A 15,997-nucleotide genomic window follows, 5' to 3' on the forward strand; every position below is an offset into this window, starting at 1 on the left:
ATGGGGAGGGAGGTGGGAGGGGGGTTCATGTTTGGGAACGCATGTAAGAATTAAAGATTTTAAAATTTAAAAAATAAAAAACTAAAAAAAAAAATAAACTACACACCTCAATAAAAAAAAATAATAAATAAATAAATATATATATATATCATGCCACTCCTTCTGGCCTGTGAAGTTTCTTTTGAAAAGTTACCTGATTGCTTTATGGGAGTTGCCTTATATGTTATTTGTTGCTTTTCCCTTGTTGCTTTTTAATATTTTCTCTTTATGAGCTTCCTAGATGGCTCAATGGTAAAGAATTCCTCTGACAAGGCAGGAGGCATGGGATCGATCTCTGGGTTGGGAAAATCTCCTGGAGAAGGAAATGACAACCTATTCAAGTATTCTTGCCTGTGAAAATCCCATGGACAGAGGAGCCTGGCGAACTATAGCCCATGGGGTCATAAAAGAGTCAGACATAACTTAGTGATTAAATAACAACTTGATCTTTAATTTTTACAGTTTTAATTACAGTGTGTTTCTTTCTGAGTTAATCCTGTTTGGTACTCTCTTTGATTGCTGGAGTTGGATGTCTGTTTCATTTTTCATGGTTGGGAGGTTTTCAGCTATTATTTATTCATATATGTTCTCAGCATCTTTCTCTGAGTCCTTTCAGAACACCTATAATGTGAATATTAGTGCACTTGGTATTGTTGCAGAAGTCTCCAAAATTGTTCTCATTTCTTCTCATTCTTTTTTTTTTTCTGTTCAACACCAGTGATTTCCTCTCCTTTGTATTCTAGCTCACTGACCCACTCCTCTGTATCACTGAGACATTTATTGATTCATTCTGATATATTTTGCATTTCCATTTATGTATTCTTCATCTCAGTTTGGTTGTGCTTTAGATTTTCTAACTCTCTTTTCAAAACTTCTAACTTCTTGCTCTGTATATCCATTCTTCTTCCAAGCTTTTTGACCATCTTTACAGTCACTTCTTTTAACTCCTCCTCAGATAGATTGCCTAGCTCCACTTCATTTAGTTCTTCATTTGGGATTTTATCTTGTTCCTTGTTTGGAATGTATTCTTCTGTCTCCTCATTTTCCCTAAATTGCTGTTTGTTTGTTTTTCTGTGTATCTGGTAGGTTGGTTACATTTCCTGACTTTGTAGAAGTGACCTTTTGTATGTGTCTTATGCATCCCAGTAGCACACTCCTCTCTCCTCACCCAAACTATATGCCCTAGGGTATTCCCTATGAGGGCTGCGTGGGTCCTGCTGCTGCTGTGGCGGGCTGCCTGTTTTGGGCACCCTGATAGGCTTGTTTGGTCCCCTGTCTGATGGGTTGACAGGCTCTATCTTGTGTGGAGGCTGATGACTGCTAGTTGTTGAGACTGGGTCATGAGGTCACTGGCTATGGAAACCCAGGGGGCGCTGGGGCTAGTGCATGTTCACTGGTGGGCAGAATCACAGTCTAGAAGTTGTTCTCCGGTTGTTGCCTGCCCACACGTGGGTGGAGCCAGGTCTTGGGCTTAGTTCTAGCCTACCAATAGGCAGAGCTAGATTGTGGAGTCTGGTTGCGGGACCCAGGGATCCAAGAGCTGGTGTTAGATCACTGGTGGAAGCAGTGGTGACTGACACAGTTGAACATGGGGCCTAGGGTATCCTCAAGCTTGTGTTGGCCTCCTAATAGGCAGGGCCAGGGTCCAGTCTGTTCCAGGGCAAGTTTTGGGCTGCTGATGGGCAGGCTGGGTCCACATGATGTGGGGTCTTGACTTTCTTGAGTCTGATGTCTACTCTGTGATGGATGAGGCTGGTCCAGAGGCTAGAGCAGGCTCCCTGGAGGGCAGGACCAGGGCCCTGGGGATTCTGGGACTTGTGCCTGCCCACTAGTGTTAGAGTTGGGTTCTAGGCCTTCTGGAAGGCAGAGCCATTTCCAGAGGTGGCTGAGAGCTCAGGGGGTCTTAGGCAGCTGTCTCCTGATGGAGGAGACTGTGTCCCTGCCCAGTTAGATGATTTTCCTGAGCTGTCTCAGTATTGGCACATAAAGGCTGTTGGGTGGGGGTAGGTCTTGGTGCTTATGAGCTAAAAGGAGGATTCCACAATGGTAGTTGCTAGTACCAGTGTCTACATGGTAGATGGAGCTCTACAAATTACTGCCACCCATGTCTTTGCTCCTAGGGTGGGCTGCAGTTGCCTCCTGCTCCTGGCCTAGGATCCTTTCAAATTACTGTTTCTGCCCTGGGTCCCACAGTGTGTGAGGTTTTGTGTCTGCCATTTAAGAGTGAAATCTGTATTTCTTTCAGTTCTCTGGGACTCCCAAAGGTCAGCCCCCTTGGCCTTCCAAGCCAAATGCTCTGGGAGGTTTGTCTTCCTCGTGCAGGACTCCCAGGTTGAGGAGGTTGATGTGGGGCTCAGACCTGTTATTCTTTTAGCAGAATCTCTGCAATGTAATTATGCTCCAGTTTATGGGACAGCCTCCCAGGGGTATGGTAATTGACTCTATCACTAGTCTACTCCTACTCATCTCAGTGTGATTCCTTCTTTATGTCTTTAGTTGTAGAAGAAACTTTTTGGTAGGTTGGTCTTTTGCACTGATGGTTGTTCCGCAGATAGTTGTGATTTTGGTGTGCTCGTGAGAGGAAGGTCTTTCTACTCCACCATCTTGCCCTCTCTCAAAACATATATTATTTAATGAATGCAATAATTTTCACAACTCACCTGATTTGTTATATTTGCACTGTCATTTAGTTACATATGTTTTCCAATTTTCCACTGATCGAGGAAAGCCTTGTGCTATGCTAAGTCGCTTCAGTCATGTCCAACTCTGTGCGACCCTATGGACTGCAGCCCACCAGGCTCCTCTCCATGGGATTCTCAAGGCAAGAGTACTGGTGTGGGTTGCCATGCCCTTCTCCAGGGGATCTTCCCCTCCTAGAGATGTTTTCTGATTTGCCACTAATATAGTAAAGCCTCAGCTGAGACAACTGGGGAGATTTGACTCTACTCTGTGTCTCCAGTCTGTTAGAAATATTCTCAGGATACTAGGAGAGGAGTAAGAGCAAGCAGGCACACTCAGACATGAACTTCATAAGTCTCCGATTGCATCCTTTTTTGGTAACATTTAAATGACTACAGCAAGTCAAATGACTAAGGTCAAAGTCAGTTAGACAAACCTACAAAGTTATATGGCCAAGAGGTGGAGGCAGGAACTTCAGTTGAGACTGTAATGCTCTCAGTTTTCTATACTTTTTTTCTTATTTTACATATCTTGAAGCTGTTGATTATGTTTCTATATCTCATTTTAATCATTTCTCTGTTTCTGTCTCTGTACTTATATACCATACATATATTCAACACTTCATTAATCTATTTGGCATAAACAGATGTTCAGTTCAGTTCAGTTTAGTCACTCAGTCGTGTCTGACTCTTTACGACCCCATGAATCACAGCACGCCAGGCCTCCATCTAGTCGATGATGCAGTCCAGCCATCTCATCCTCTGTTGTCCCCTTCTCCTCCTGCCTCCAATCCCTCTGAGCATCAGAGTCTTTTCCAATGAGTCAACTCTTCGCATGAGGTGGCCAAAGTACTGGAGTTTCAGCTTTAGCATCATTCCTTTCAAAGAACACCCAGGACTAATCTCCTTTAGAATGGACTGGTTGGATCTCCTTGCAGTCCAAGGGACTCTCAAGAGTCTTCTCCAACACCACAGTTCAAAAGCATCAATTCTTTGGCGCTCAGCTTTCTTCACAGTCCAACTCATACATCCATACATGACTATTGGAAAACCATAGCCTTGACTAGACGGACCTTTGTTGGCAAAGTAATGTCTCTGCTTTTGAATATGCTATCTAGGTTGGCCATAACTTTCCTTCCAAGGAGTAAATGTCTTTTAATTTCATGGCTGCAATCACCATCTGCAGTGATTTTGGAGCCCCCCAAAATAAAGTCTGAGACTGTTTCCACTGTTTCCCCATCTATTTCCCATGAAATGATGGGACCAGATGCCATGATCTTAGTTTTCTGAATGTTGAGCTGTTAGTGCATATTAATTATAAATGAAACATTCTATATCTTGTAACATTTTCTAAAATTTTTGCTTCTCAATTTTGAATATAAAAATTAGCTGATGATTTTTATAGATAATATTTAAATAGGGCCCAAAGGCATATTTTTATTAATTCCTTTACTCAATATTATTTATTGCATCATATAAGTTACTTGCTAATTTTCTTCTCATTTAAGCATATTTTCTAAAAGTTCTGTTATAAGCATTAATGAGTCATAAATGATTTACTAAGTAAAATGTTAAAGGTATGTTTAATTTCCCTTCATTATTTTTTTAGTTTGTTGAGAATTAGTAGTCATATGGAAACACAATTATATGTGCTATCAAATGCATAGATTGATGATTTTTATCTACATGTATATATATACATTCATGTCACCATGCCTCAGGTTAAGATATAAAAAGTTTCCAGGATATAGAATTTTTTTTTAAATTTTCCTTCTCAGTTCATACCATCCCCTGAAAGAGGGAATTACCATTCTGACTTCTATTACCATGGTTAGTTTGGTCTGTTCTTGAATTCCGTATAAATGAAAAAAAGCATATACTCTTTTGTGTCTCAATTGCTCTACTTTATAATAATTCTTAAAAGGTAAAATGATTCTTCCCATGTTATTCTTCTAAATTTATTTCTGATTTAGCAAATATGAGAATAATGAAATCCAAAGTATCAGTGGGGGCAACTTTTGCACTGAAAAATTCTTGAAAGGCTGAGGAATCGATCACATTAGTTAATGCTTTAAGAAATAGAGATGAAGAGATAACTAAGATAATGCTTAGTTCCTGCACATCACGGGGCAGGGTGACTGCTCACTTCTTACTCAGTCAAAATCTATAGTTTATTATCTGCACTGGGGAAATGGATAACATTGAGAGAAGAAAAATTAACTTCAAATGAAGAAAATTGAACCACACATGTATGTTTTAAATGTTGAGACTCTCAACCACTCATTATTGATCTGGAAGATCAATACAATTCTGATAGGAAACCTGTATTCTCCAGGTTTGAAAGGGTAAAGAAGAATCTTCTTGCTCATTTGTTTGTTGCTTTAATTTTGATTTCTGTTGTAAGATTATATCTTTCAGTTTAATTTGACTCTACTCCTAAAATTAGTTATTGCATAAGAGGCTGGGTGAATTCAATAAACACACCATATATTTATTGGTCACTAGCATTTATTTTCTTGTGAATTCTTGTTTATCTTATCTGCTCATTTGTCTGTTGGGTAATTTTTCCATTCCATATTGCATTGAGAATTGTATTACATGCAAATGATTTACTCTTTAATCTCTTATATGGGTTTCAGGTAAATATACCACTCTGTGATTTTGCTTATGGTTTCTTTAAAAAGTTGGGCTTATCTGTATTACTTGCTAATATTTTCTGCAAATGATATTTTTGTCATTTTCTCACCGTATTTTTTCATGCATTAAACTATAAGACCATACTTTAAAGTGACTTTTATATTTGGAACCTGTTTGTTCCTACCAGATAAGATAAAGGATTATGTAGTTTTACAGATTAACACTGGTCTTTTTTGTGAAAGGTCGCCTAGGAACAAAAATCTTAGCAATTACTTTTCCTTAAGTAAGCCCCTTATTTTCCTGAACTGCAGTTTACTCCTTTTTGCTACTGTGACTGTCAGGGAGACAAGACAGTAAACCAGAGGTTTATATATTTTTAAAATGTTTAAAAGGTTTTTTTTGATGTAGACCCTTTTTTCCCCATACTTATTTATTTTGAATTGAAGGAAAATTGCTTCATAATATTGTGTTGGCCTCTGTCACACATTAGCATAAGTCAACCACAGGTATCCATGTGTCCCCTCCCTCTTTACCTCCCTCCCACCTCCCACCCCTTCCCCCCACTCTTGATATGGACTATTTTAAAAGTTTTACTGAATTTGATACAATATTGTTTCTGTTTTATGGGTTTGTTCTTTGGCTATGAGGCGTGCAGGATGTTAGCTCCCTGACCAGGGATCAAACCCGCACTCTATTGCACTGGAAGGCGAAGTCGCAATCGTTAGACTGCCTAGGAAGTCCCAGAGCTTTAATAATGTATGGTCTGTCCACTTTTACAGCTTCTTCTCTTCTCTTCTTTTTTTCTGCTTTTTCAAAATTGCCCTTCCATCCCTGTACTATCCAGGCTCTGAATCAAAGGTACTTCTTAGGTCTCTCACTTGAAATCAAATCAAATGGTAGCTTATTTTAAAAATTTACAAATCATTCACTTTTCTTTCAGTTCTTTCCATCAGAAACATAATTTTTTTTCCTCCCTATTTACTTCTTTATACCTAAGTAGTATTTTTCAGGAGCTTCTTTGGGTTGAAAAACCTTTAAAATAGATAAATTCCATTGATCTATATTGTTAAGTCAGGAGCAAATCAAATATATTTAAAAATATAGTTTCTCCTTCAATGTGGATAAAGTCAACTGTGTTTTTTCTCTTAGGAAAGAGATAGATAAACTTAGCAATCTGTTTAATTTCTACTGTACATCAATAGAAACTATTAGTGTTAATATTGAGGAGAATGAAGAGGCAGTGACCGAAGTATTGAGAGAAACAAAGTCATCAAAAAATGAATTAACTGCTTTAGAAAAAATGGTAAGTTTTTATAACTAACATTTAAAAAAATACTGACATTAGCTTTGTACTGTGGCTACTTGAACTTGTAATTTAGAGTATTTATTTATATATTAATATGTATATATTAATATTGAACTACCTATGTCACTATGGGGCTTCCTTATTGTTTTGTGTGTATCTCTCTTTCTATTCTCTTTTTCTTTCCTCTAATTAACATCTTTATTTCTATACTTAATGTCTATATTAATAAACTTGTATAATGAGTTTTGATTATCTGTTATGATGAATCCCCTAATCTTATATTTCCTTTTGAGTTTTAGGTTATTCTTTTATTAGAGTTATAATTGGAATCACATTCACTTTTGGATTACATGATGCAGATATGAAATCTGTATGATAGGATTCTTAATCATAAACATGATCTATCTCTCCACTTATTTGGGTAGTTTTACTAAATTGGACCTTAACCAATTTCTTGGAACTTTGTCAAAGGCAAACTGTCTTCAAAATCAGTCTGTGATCATTCTTAGACAAATTAACTCTCTGTCTCCACTATGTTAAGTTGATTTTTAATGTAAATACTTTTTTTTTAATACAGGTAGTACATGCAGTATGTATTATTTATATTTCCTTAAGACTGATTTGTTTAATACTATATAGGTAACTTGCATAAATTTTTGATTTTGGAAAAATGTTTTCTCTGATAGTAGAGTGCAGTTCTAAATAGGTTTATTTTATAAATTGTGATAGTTGTGTTATTTAACTGTTTTATATTTCTGATTTATTTTCTGACTAATGTATCAATTGCTATGAAAGCAATATTAAAATATATCTCAGTATGATAGTGTATTTCTTTATTATTTCTTACTTATTTTGCCTTATATAATTTGAAACCATATTTTTAGATGAAACTCACGTTAGAATGTTTAGAGTTGATTTTTTTCTTAAGATGTATTTTATTTACATGTTTTGGGGCTACTAATTGTTAGAATTTTTGGAACACATATTACATTTACTGGATGGGAAGCATAATCAATATCATTAGATTCTTCAGGAACAGTTTAAGGGCCATATGATCTTTTCCTGATATATATTCTATTTTTCATGTTATGTCTATATTACTTAATAATTCCTATGTTAGGATAATTTCTCATTAATTTATACAATAAATGTTTGATAATATTCCAAGTTTAATACACAGCTCTTTCTATTTATCAGACATCTCTGATTTGGCACTGTTTTGTTTCTTGTTACTAAAGTATATCTTCTATAAGCTTCTTTAGTGAGTTAGATTTGATATTCTCAGAATTTTCTTTCCCTGAAAATTTCATATTTTGCTCTTATTTATGCAGTGTAGGGAATATGCACCTGAATTAAGATTGGAGTAATTTACACCACTGCATAGGCAATGTAAAATAATCCAGAAATAAGCAAGCCTGAAAACACTGAAACACACTGGACTGAAGTGTCAGAAGGGGTGAGATGGGATAAGGGAGTTGGGAGAAACTGATCTAAAATAGGTAGATTTAGAACCACACTGTGAACTCATGGGCTGCAGCATACTAGGCTTGCCTGTCCTTCACTGTCTCCCAAGTTTGCTCACACTCACATCCGTTGAGTTGGTGATGCCATCAACCAACCTCATTCTCTGTTGCCCCCTTTTCATCCTGCCCTCAATCTTTCCCAGCATCAGGGTCTTTTCCAGTGAGTCAGCTCTTCCCATTAGGTGGTCAAAGTATTGGAGCTTCAGCGTCAATCCTTCCAGGGAATTTTCCAGGGAATTCCCAATATTCCAGGGAATATTCAAAGTTGATTTCCTTTAGGATTGACTGGTTTGATCTCCTTGCTGTCCAAGGGGCTCTCAAGAGTCTTCTCCAGTACCCTAGTTTGAACGCATCAATGATTCAGTGCTCAGCCTTCTTTATGGTCCAACTCTCATATCCATGCATGATTACTGCAAAAACCATGGCTTTGACTATATGGATTTTTGTTGACAAAGTGATATCATGGGATTTTTAATATACTGTCTTGATTTGTCATAGCCTTTCTTCCAAGGACCAAGCATCTTTTAATTTCATGACTGCAGTTACCGTCCACAGTGATTTTGGAGCCAAGAAAATGAAATCTGTCACTGTTTCTACTTTTTCCCCACCTATTTGCCAAGGGACTCTCAAGAGTCTTCTCCAAAACCACAGTTCAAAAGCATCAATTCTTTGCTGCTCAGCTTTCTTTATAGTTCAGCTCTCACATCCATACATGACTGCTGGAAAAGCCATAGCTTTAACTAGATGGACCTTTGTCAGCAAAGTAATGTCTCTGCTTTTTAATATATTGTCTAGGTTGGTCACAGCTTTTCTTTCAAGGAGCAAGCATCTTTTAATTTCATCGCTGCAGTCACCATCTTCAGTGATTTGGGAGCCCAAGAGAATAAAGTCTGTCACTGTTTCCATTGTTTCCCCCATCTATTTGCCATGAAGTGATGGGACCAGATGCCATGATCTTAGTTTTTTGAATGTTGAGTTTTAAGCCAAAGTTTTCAGTCTCCTTTTCACCTTCATCAAGAGGGTCTTTAGTTTCTCTTCACTTTCTGCCATTAGGGTGGCAACATCTGCATATCTGAGGTTATTGATGTTTCTTCTGGCAGTCTTGATTCCAAACTGAGCTTCATCCAGCCCTGCATTTCACATGATGTACTCTGCATATAAGTTAAGTAAGCAGAGTGATAATATACAGCCTTGATGTATTCCTTCCTGATTTTAAACCAGTTCGTTGTTCATATCCAGTTCTAGCTTACTTCTTGATCTGCATACAGATTTCTAAGGAGGCAGGTGAAGTGTCAATGTTTAACTCTTCTCATCCTCTCAATCCTACTGCTGTCTGACTGAATCCTCTCATTTTAAACTTCAACATGAAAGGAGACAGATTCTTGGAAATTGAGGAAAAATCACTTTACCTTGTGAGTCTAGATAACACTTGATGAGGTGGAATGTAGTAGAGTGCAGACATTGAAATAAAATATAGTGTTTTCAAATAGTTATGAGCTCAGTTTTCTAATCATGTTGAAATTTATCATTCATAAAAATGTCACTGTTAATAAAATATTGTCAAAGAGGGGAAATTTATTCACTAAACCTAAAATAACTTTTTTTATCATTTCTAAAAATGGCAAGTCTGGTCCTTCATAACATAATATTATTTTGATGAGATATTATGAATGTATTTACAAGGTTAGTAATGTTTTTCAATTATAGAAATCATTTGTGAACTATCATATTTTATAGAGCTGATGAGAGCATGATGAAGTTTAGATATATTTTTTCTGTGTTTTGCTCATTATAAAAAACTTTTGAGCTGTATTTTCAAAGTGGGCATATTAAACACTCAATTAAAAGCAGTGTTGTGCATCACTTCCAGGCATTGTTTTTTGGTATGCAATCGGTACTTTTAGTTCTAGAGAAAAATAAAAGATTTGTGCTGCCTAATTGCACATACAAGCTAACTGATCTTTTAATATTTCAGGGCATATCATGCTTTCAATTTAGAAGCTTTGCTTCATTAATGTACACTTTTCTGTATTTATATTGTCACTGTATCTAGGAAAATACATTTTTCCCTTCTCATATCTACAAACAATAGCTCCTATAAAGTAGAAACATTTAAAAATTGGTTAAGTACTTTAAAAAAGTTGTCAAGATCAAATTCATCTTAAATTTAAAAATAAAGCTGCTTTTCTATGATTTTTCCCAATGTTGTCTTTGAAGTCTACTTCTCCTATAGCTCAGGAATCTTTTTTAATACCATTATCTGCAATTCTTTGTTTCTTGTAGTATTAAAGAAATAGCCATCTACAGTTCATTTTATCCAAAATGAACTTAATAAAGTAATACAAAATAATACCTTTCAAAGATACATAAATTCTTTGTGATTTTCATATTTTATTGAACAATTATAGCTGTACAAAAATTTAATTTCTAATATACTTTACAGATAAAGGTTGTAAATAAGTGAATTACTTTTGTGTATATGTGATGTTTTTATATTTTTAGATGTTGTCTTTTTAGTAGAAATTTAATATCTATTGCTAAATTATTGATCTAGGTTAATATAAGCATAAATCCAAATACCAAAAAATACCTATTACAGTATACCTTTTGATTAATATCTTTTCTCAAAATCTTTCAAATTAAATAATTTTGTATTACAAATAAGGCAGCAATTGTTATTGATGCTATTAATTTACTAAATAGGAAACCAGTCTAAAAAAGTTAAGTGGGACTTCCCTGATGGTCCAGGGGTATGGACACTGCAGGGGGACACGGGTTCTAGCTCTAGTAAGTAAACTAAAATTCCTCATTTCATGTTGTAGGGCCAAAACATAAAAACTAAAAAATAATTTTTAAAAAAGAGCTTTAAGAAGAAAAGAAGCTGAATGATTTTTCTCATACAAACAAAGTTGTGTTACAGTGAAACTGCAATACAATTTTTTATTATTGTTTTATACTATAGTTTTTATGAGTTATATGGATAAAATGTGATAATGTATAAAATTACACATTGCTAGTTTTTTAGCCATAAGATTTTAATCTCTCTTTATTTTATTGTGTAGCATATGTATAAAATATTAAGTAACATCTATGAATTTGGCTTTCTTTATTTCAATTTTTATTTTAGAGAAATGGTTCATGTTATCTAAATATTGATTTCAAACATATGCTTGCTATCATTTTAAAGATTTTAAAAGTATTCTCAGGTTATAAAATCTATCAGGAATAGATGATTACTTACACAGAATACTTTGTAAGCATCTGTGAAGATGGCTTTAAATAATTTCTCATTTGACCTATTAAAATAATTTTAAAATAAAACCATTTTAAAATTCCTGGGGTGAACTCTGCTTGGTTATGGTTTATTGTTCTTTTAATTTACTGCTGAGTTTGATTTGTAATTATTTTATTTAGGATTTTACATCCATATTCATAAATCAGTCTGTATTTCAGTGTTCTTAATTTGTGCTGTATTTGACAGATTTTCTTATTAGGATTATGCTGGCTTTATAAATGAATTGTGAAGCTTTTCTTCCTTTCTTATTACCTGGAGAATTAATATAGATTTAAGTAAACTTTTTCTTAAAAAACTTTAATAGGACACGTTGGTGAAAAATGATCATTGTTTTTATTTTTTTAGTTGTTTGAATTATTGCTTTATTTTTATGGACAGTTGTTTTACTTTGTCATGATTAGTTTTATTAGGATATATATTTCTCCTTGATATCTCTATAATTTTTGATGGACCTAGAAATAATCAAAGTGGATTAAAATTTTCAAATCTAATATAACATTATATAAAATGCTCTTTTATACTCATCTCTTATTTTTAATTATATGTGTATTTTTCGCTTTCTAAATGAGATTCTTCAAATTTTTAAAAACTGAGTTAAAAAGTAGAGGTGACTCTTGGATTAGCAATTCTACAATCTGCCAGCTTCTGAAATAGTAATGTATGTTTCTGTAGTTATAATTTTCTTTTTATTTCTTTAGGCTTATTCTCTTTATTTTTACTTTCTCCCTCCCTGTTTTGAATGCTTTATGTTTTTGTTTTTAAATCTTACCATAAGCTACGTTGCATTTCTTATTGTACTTTGCAGGAAAAGCCCTTGAAAGGATTTTCTGTGCTCATTGTTTCTATTTCTCTCCTTACATTCCCACCTTAGATGATTCCCAGTCAGGCTTTCACCATTACACTGCACTGTAATTGCTACTAATGGATCCTATTTTCTTCTTTACGATCCTCATAAAATCTGGTGGAATTCATTACACAAACTATTATCTTAAATTATTTTATACACTTTTTAAATGGCACGAATACTTAATGTTTATCCTTTAAAGTTTAGAATGCACTCATGTGAGGAGCAGAAATTACCGATCTATGATCTTACTATTTAAATGTAGTCACTGTTAATATTTTGTTTTATGTAGACAGATCTTATGATATATTTTGAAATGATATTATCATATGCATATAATAATTGATGGCATTTCTCCTTATATAAAAACTTACTGCCAAATCATATTAAAATACAACTTAAATGATTGAGAGTTTCTTAGACTCTTATTATTGGACATTTAAGATATTTTCAGTTTTTAGGTATTGTAAACAAAGCTGTGATAAATGTCTCTAAAACTTTTAAATATTAATATGTCCTTATTTTAACAAAAATATTGTAATGGAAAAATAATGGCACCCCACTCCATTACTTTTGCCTGGAAAATCCCATGGACGGAGGAGCCTGGTGGGCCGCAGTCCATGGGGTCGCTAAGAGTCGGACACGACTGACGACTTCACTTTCACTTTTCACTTTCATGCATTGGAGAAGGAAATGGCAACCCACTCCAGTGTTCTTGCCTGGAGAATCCCAGGGACGGGGGAGCCTCATGGGCTGCCGTCTATGGGGTCGCACAGAGTCGGACACAACTGAAGCGCCTTAGCAGCAGCAGCAGCAATGTTAATTCAAGTAAAAGCCATATACCTTATATTTCTGATAAGGCTTACATGATTTACCTATATTTTCATATTTTTTTCCAAAATTCTGAGAACTTTTCACTTTGCCCTTTTTACAGCTCACTTTTTAATGAAAATATTTCCATTAATTGAATTAATTGTTCTTATCTTCAGTTAATGTACATGTAGCACTTGTCTCTGGAAACTTTTTTCTCTTGGCTTTTGGAACACACACTATTCTTGTTTCTTCTTACTTTTCTGGAAGCTTGTTCTCAGTTTCCTTAACCCATATCTCTTTATCTCCCCAAACTCCAAACATCTGAGATTCCAAGGGCTTAGTCTTTTATTATAAGCTTTGTATTTCTAATTGCCAACTCAATCTCCCTATAGATGTTTAGTGGATATCTCAGGCTTTACTTTTTGAAAATTAAACTTGATGTCCAGTTTCTTCATAACCTGCAATTCGAGTTTATTGCTGTTCAGTCCTTGCAGTTTTTCAGACCAAGTCCCTCAAAATACATGTTAAAATTATATATTCATTTATATTGAGAAGATGCATATATTCAGTTTTTATAGATCATGACAGTTTTTCTCCTAAGTAGTTATACATTTTCTACTCAGACCACCGTGTATGACAATTCCAGCCTCAGATTAGCATCATCATCTAATATTATCTTTTATTTATCTTTAACTATAAGACTTTTGTTGAATTTATCCTGTTGTGGTTTCAAATTTGCATTTCTCTGATGACTCATGAGGTTGAGAATTTTTAAAGCAATTCATGTAGAATGCTGTTTTAGTCTATCATAGTGTTGGACTCAGATTTCTCCTCCACATTATGGTTGTGACCTTTACTTTACACCTTTTAGATACTCAATTATCTTATCTGAAAAACTAGATGTGTGTTAATTTAATATGTTAATACTCTACAAGAGAGATTAGGGATTAAAGTGTTGGTTAAAGGGGAAGTACTTCATTCAGTTGTCAAAATTATTCACTGAATTAGTTCAGACCACCAGATACACATGCCTGCTTTCAGATTTGTAAATGGATGATCAACCATTTTTCTCTAATATGGGCTTTTCTAAAATCTCCACTCTCCTCGTGAATTCATTTAGAATTTCATGTCTTCCTGGGTGAAAAATTCATGGCTTAGGAGAAAATTTTCTGGGAAGATGTTTTGTACTGGGAGAGCTCTGTATCAAAAAAAAAATAGAGACATGCTTGCAAACGGAGTCACAAAAGAAAACTAACAGATAGGTCAGATAATGGCAGTTCTAAGGGAATGAGGATTTGAAAGCATTCCAGATCAGTGAAATGCTCTGGTGGCTCCCTTTGGTGGCTTCCCACCTGATGGATTTCTCCCTAATAGATTAATATGATATTTAAGATTAATATGAGCCTATTATTATATAATGGAGAAGGCAATGGCACCCCACTCCAATACTCTTGCCTGGAGAATCCTAGGGACGGAGGAGCCTGGTGGGCTGCAGTCCATGGGGTCACTAAGAGTCGGACACGACTGAGTGACTTCACTTCCACTTTTCACTTTCTTGCATTGGAGAAGGAAATGGCAACCCACTCCAGTGTTCTTGCCTGGAGTATCCCAGGGACGAGGGAGCCTGGTGAGCTGCCGTCTGTGGGGTCGCACAGAGTCGGACACAACTGAAGCGACTTAGCAGCAGCATTATTATATAATAGACTCAGACTCAGTGATAAAGAACCCCACCTACCAAGCATGAAATGCAGAAGACCGGAATTCGATCCCTGGGACAGGAAGATCCCCTGGAGACAGAAATGGCAACCCACTCCAATATTCTTGTCTGGAAAATTCCATGCACAGAGGAGCCTGGTAGGTACAGTCCATGCAGTTGGGCAGAGTCGAAAGAAACAGCACACAAGGCTGTTATGAACCTGGAGGGAAGAATTAGGACGAGTTCAAACGCACAAAGGTCACACCTCTTACTCAGATTAAACTGTTTATCTTAATAGGTGCTCCCCATTTGATGCAAGCCTTCATTCAATTTCCAAAATTCTGAAAAAGCCAATTTTGACTTTTTTTGAGCCAGATTTCTCATTACCTCTGTGGAGAAGAGCTTTCAGATGTTTTTAATCCACCACGTCCACCGATATCCTTCATGAGGACTAACTATATCTCAGATTTTCTCAGTCTTAACTTTTCCGTCAGTGTTGTTTATGTTATCTTTTACCACATAACTTTTGTAAAATATGCCATTGGATACATCACAAATCTTGGTTTGTTTGCCGAGGTAACATTCTCTTTCAGTCCAAGATTATGCAAATAGAATCATATTGTTTAATTTGTACTGTTTTGTGTTTGTGTTTAGGTTTCTGTCCATCTGAAATTTATGTCTGTTATGAAGTCAGTTGAATGTGAAATAGAAATATCACTTTTGTTTTTCTTTTAAACAGAAGTTCTATATTATTCTAACCCATTAATTAAATGACTTCTTTCTCACTGAATTCAAATACTTTAAAAAATGAATTCAGATTGTGAGGCTCTAGTTTTTCCTTCTTTCTTTATTGCAATGCCAAAAATAAATACTCCTTTAATATAGTGGTATTATAAGATGTTTTAATATCTGGTAGCAAGTTTCAAATATTGTTCTTATTTTTCAGATACCTCTTCTCTAGCTTCACATACATTTCTTCCATATGAATTTCATTCCATGAAGTTTCAAAGGAAATACTCCTTTTTATTTTATCTATATTAATGTTGGGATAACTGACAGTATATTAAATGTTTCTATGAAATATTTTTTCTTGACATGATGTAGTGACTAAACAATAACAACAAGCTTTTAAATAAGAATTTTTGTTTGCTGTATTATAGGTCCTC

At 35.2% G+C, this 15,997-nt stretch overlaps 1 protein-coding gene across 1 annotated transcript in view; it reads left to right on the top strand.

The window, feature by feature from the left end:
* The window catches only part of CCDC178 (coiled-coil domain containing 178), a 379,940-nt gene that overhangs the window by 55,070 nt on the left and 308,873 nt on the right, over window positions 1-15,997 (top strand). Inside the window, exon 9 of the mRNA XM_027960835.2 lies at window positions 6,504-6,657. Coding sequence (XP_027816636.1) covers window positions 6,504-6,657 — 154 coding nt within the window. The remainder of the gene's footprint in view (window positions 1-6,503; window positions 6,658-15,997) is intronic.

This window comes from Ovis aries, chromosome 23, assembly GCF_016772045.2.
Source record: "Ovis aries strain OAR_USU_Benz2616 breed Rambouillet chromosome 23, ARS-UI_Ramb_v3.0, whole genome shotgun sequence".
In the NCBI taxonomy this organism is placed as follows: domain Eukaryota; kingdom Metazoa; phylum Chordata; class Mammalia; order Artiodactyla; family Bovidae; genus Ovis; species Ovis aries.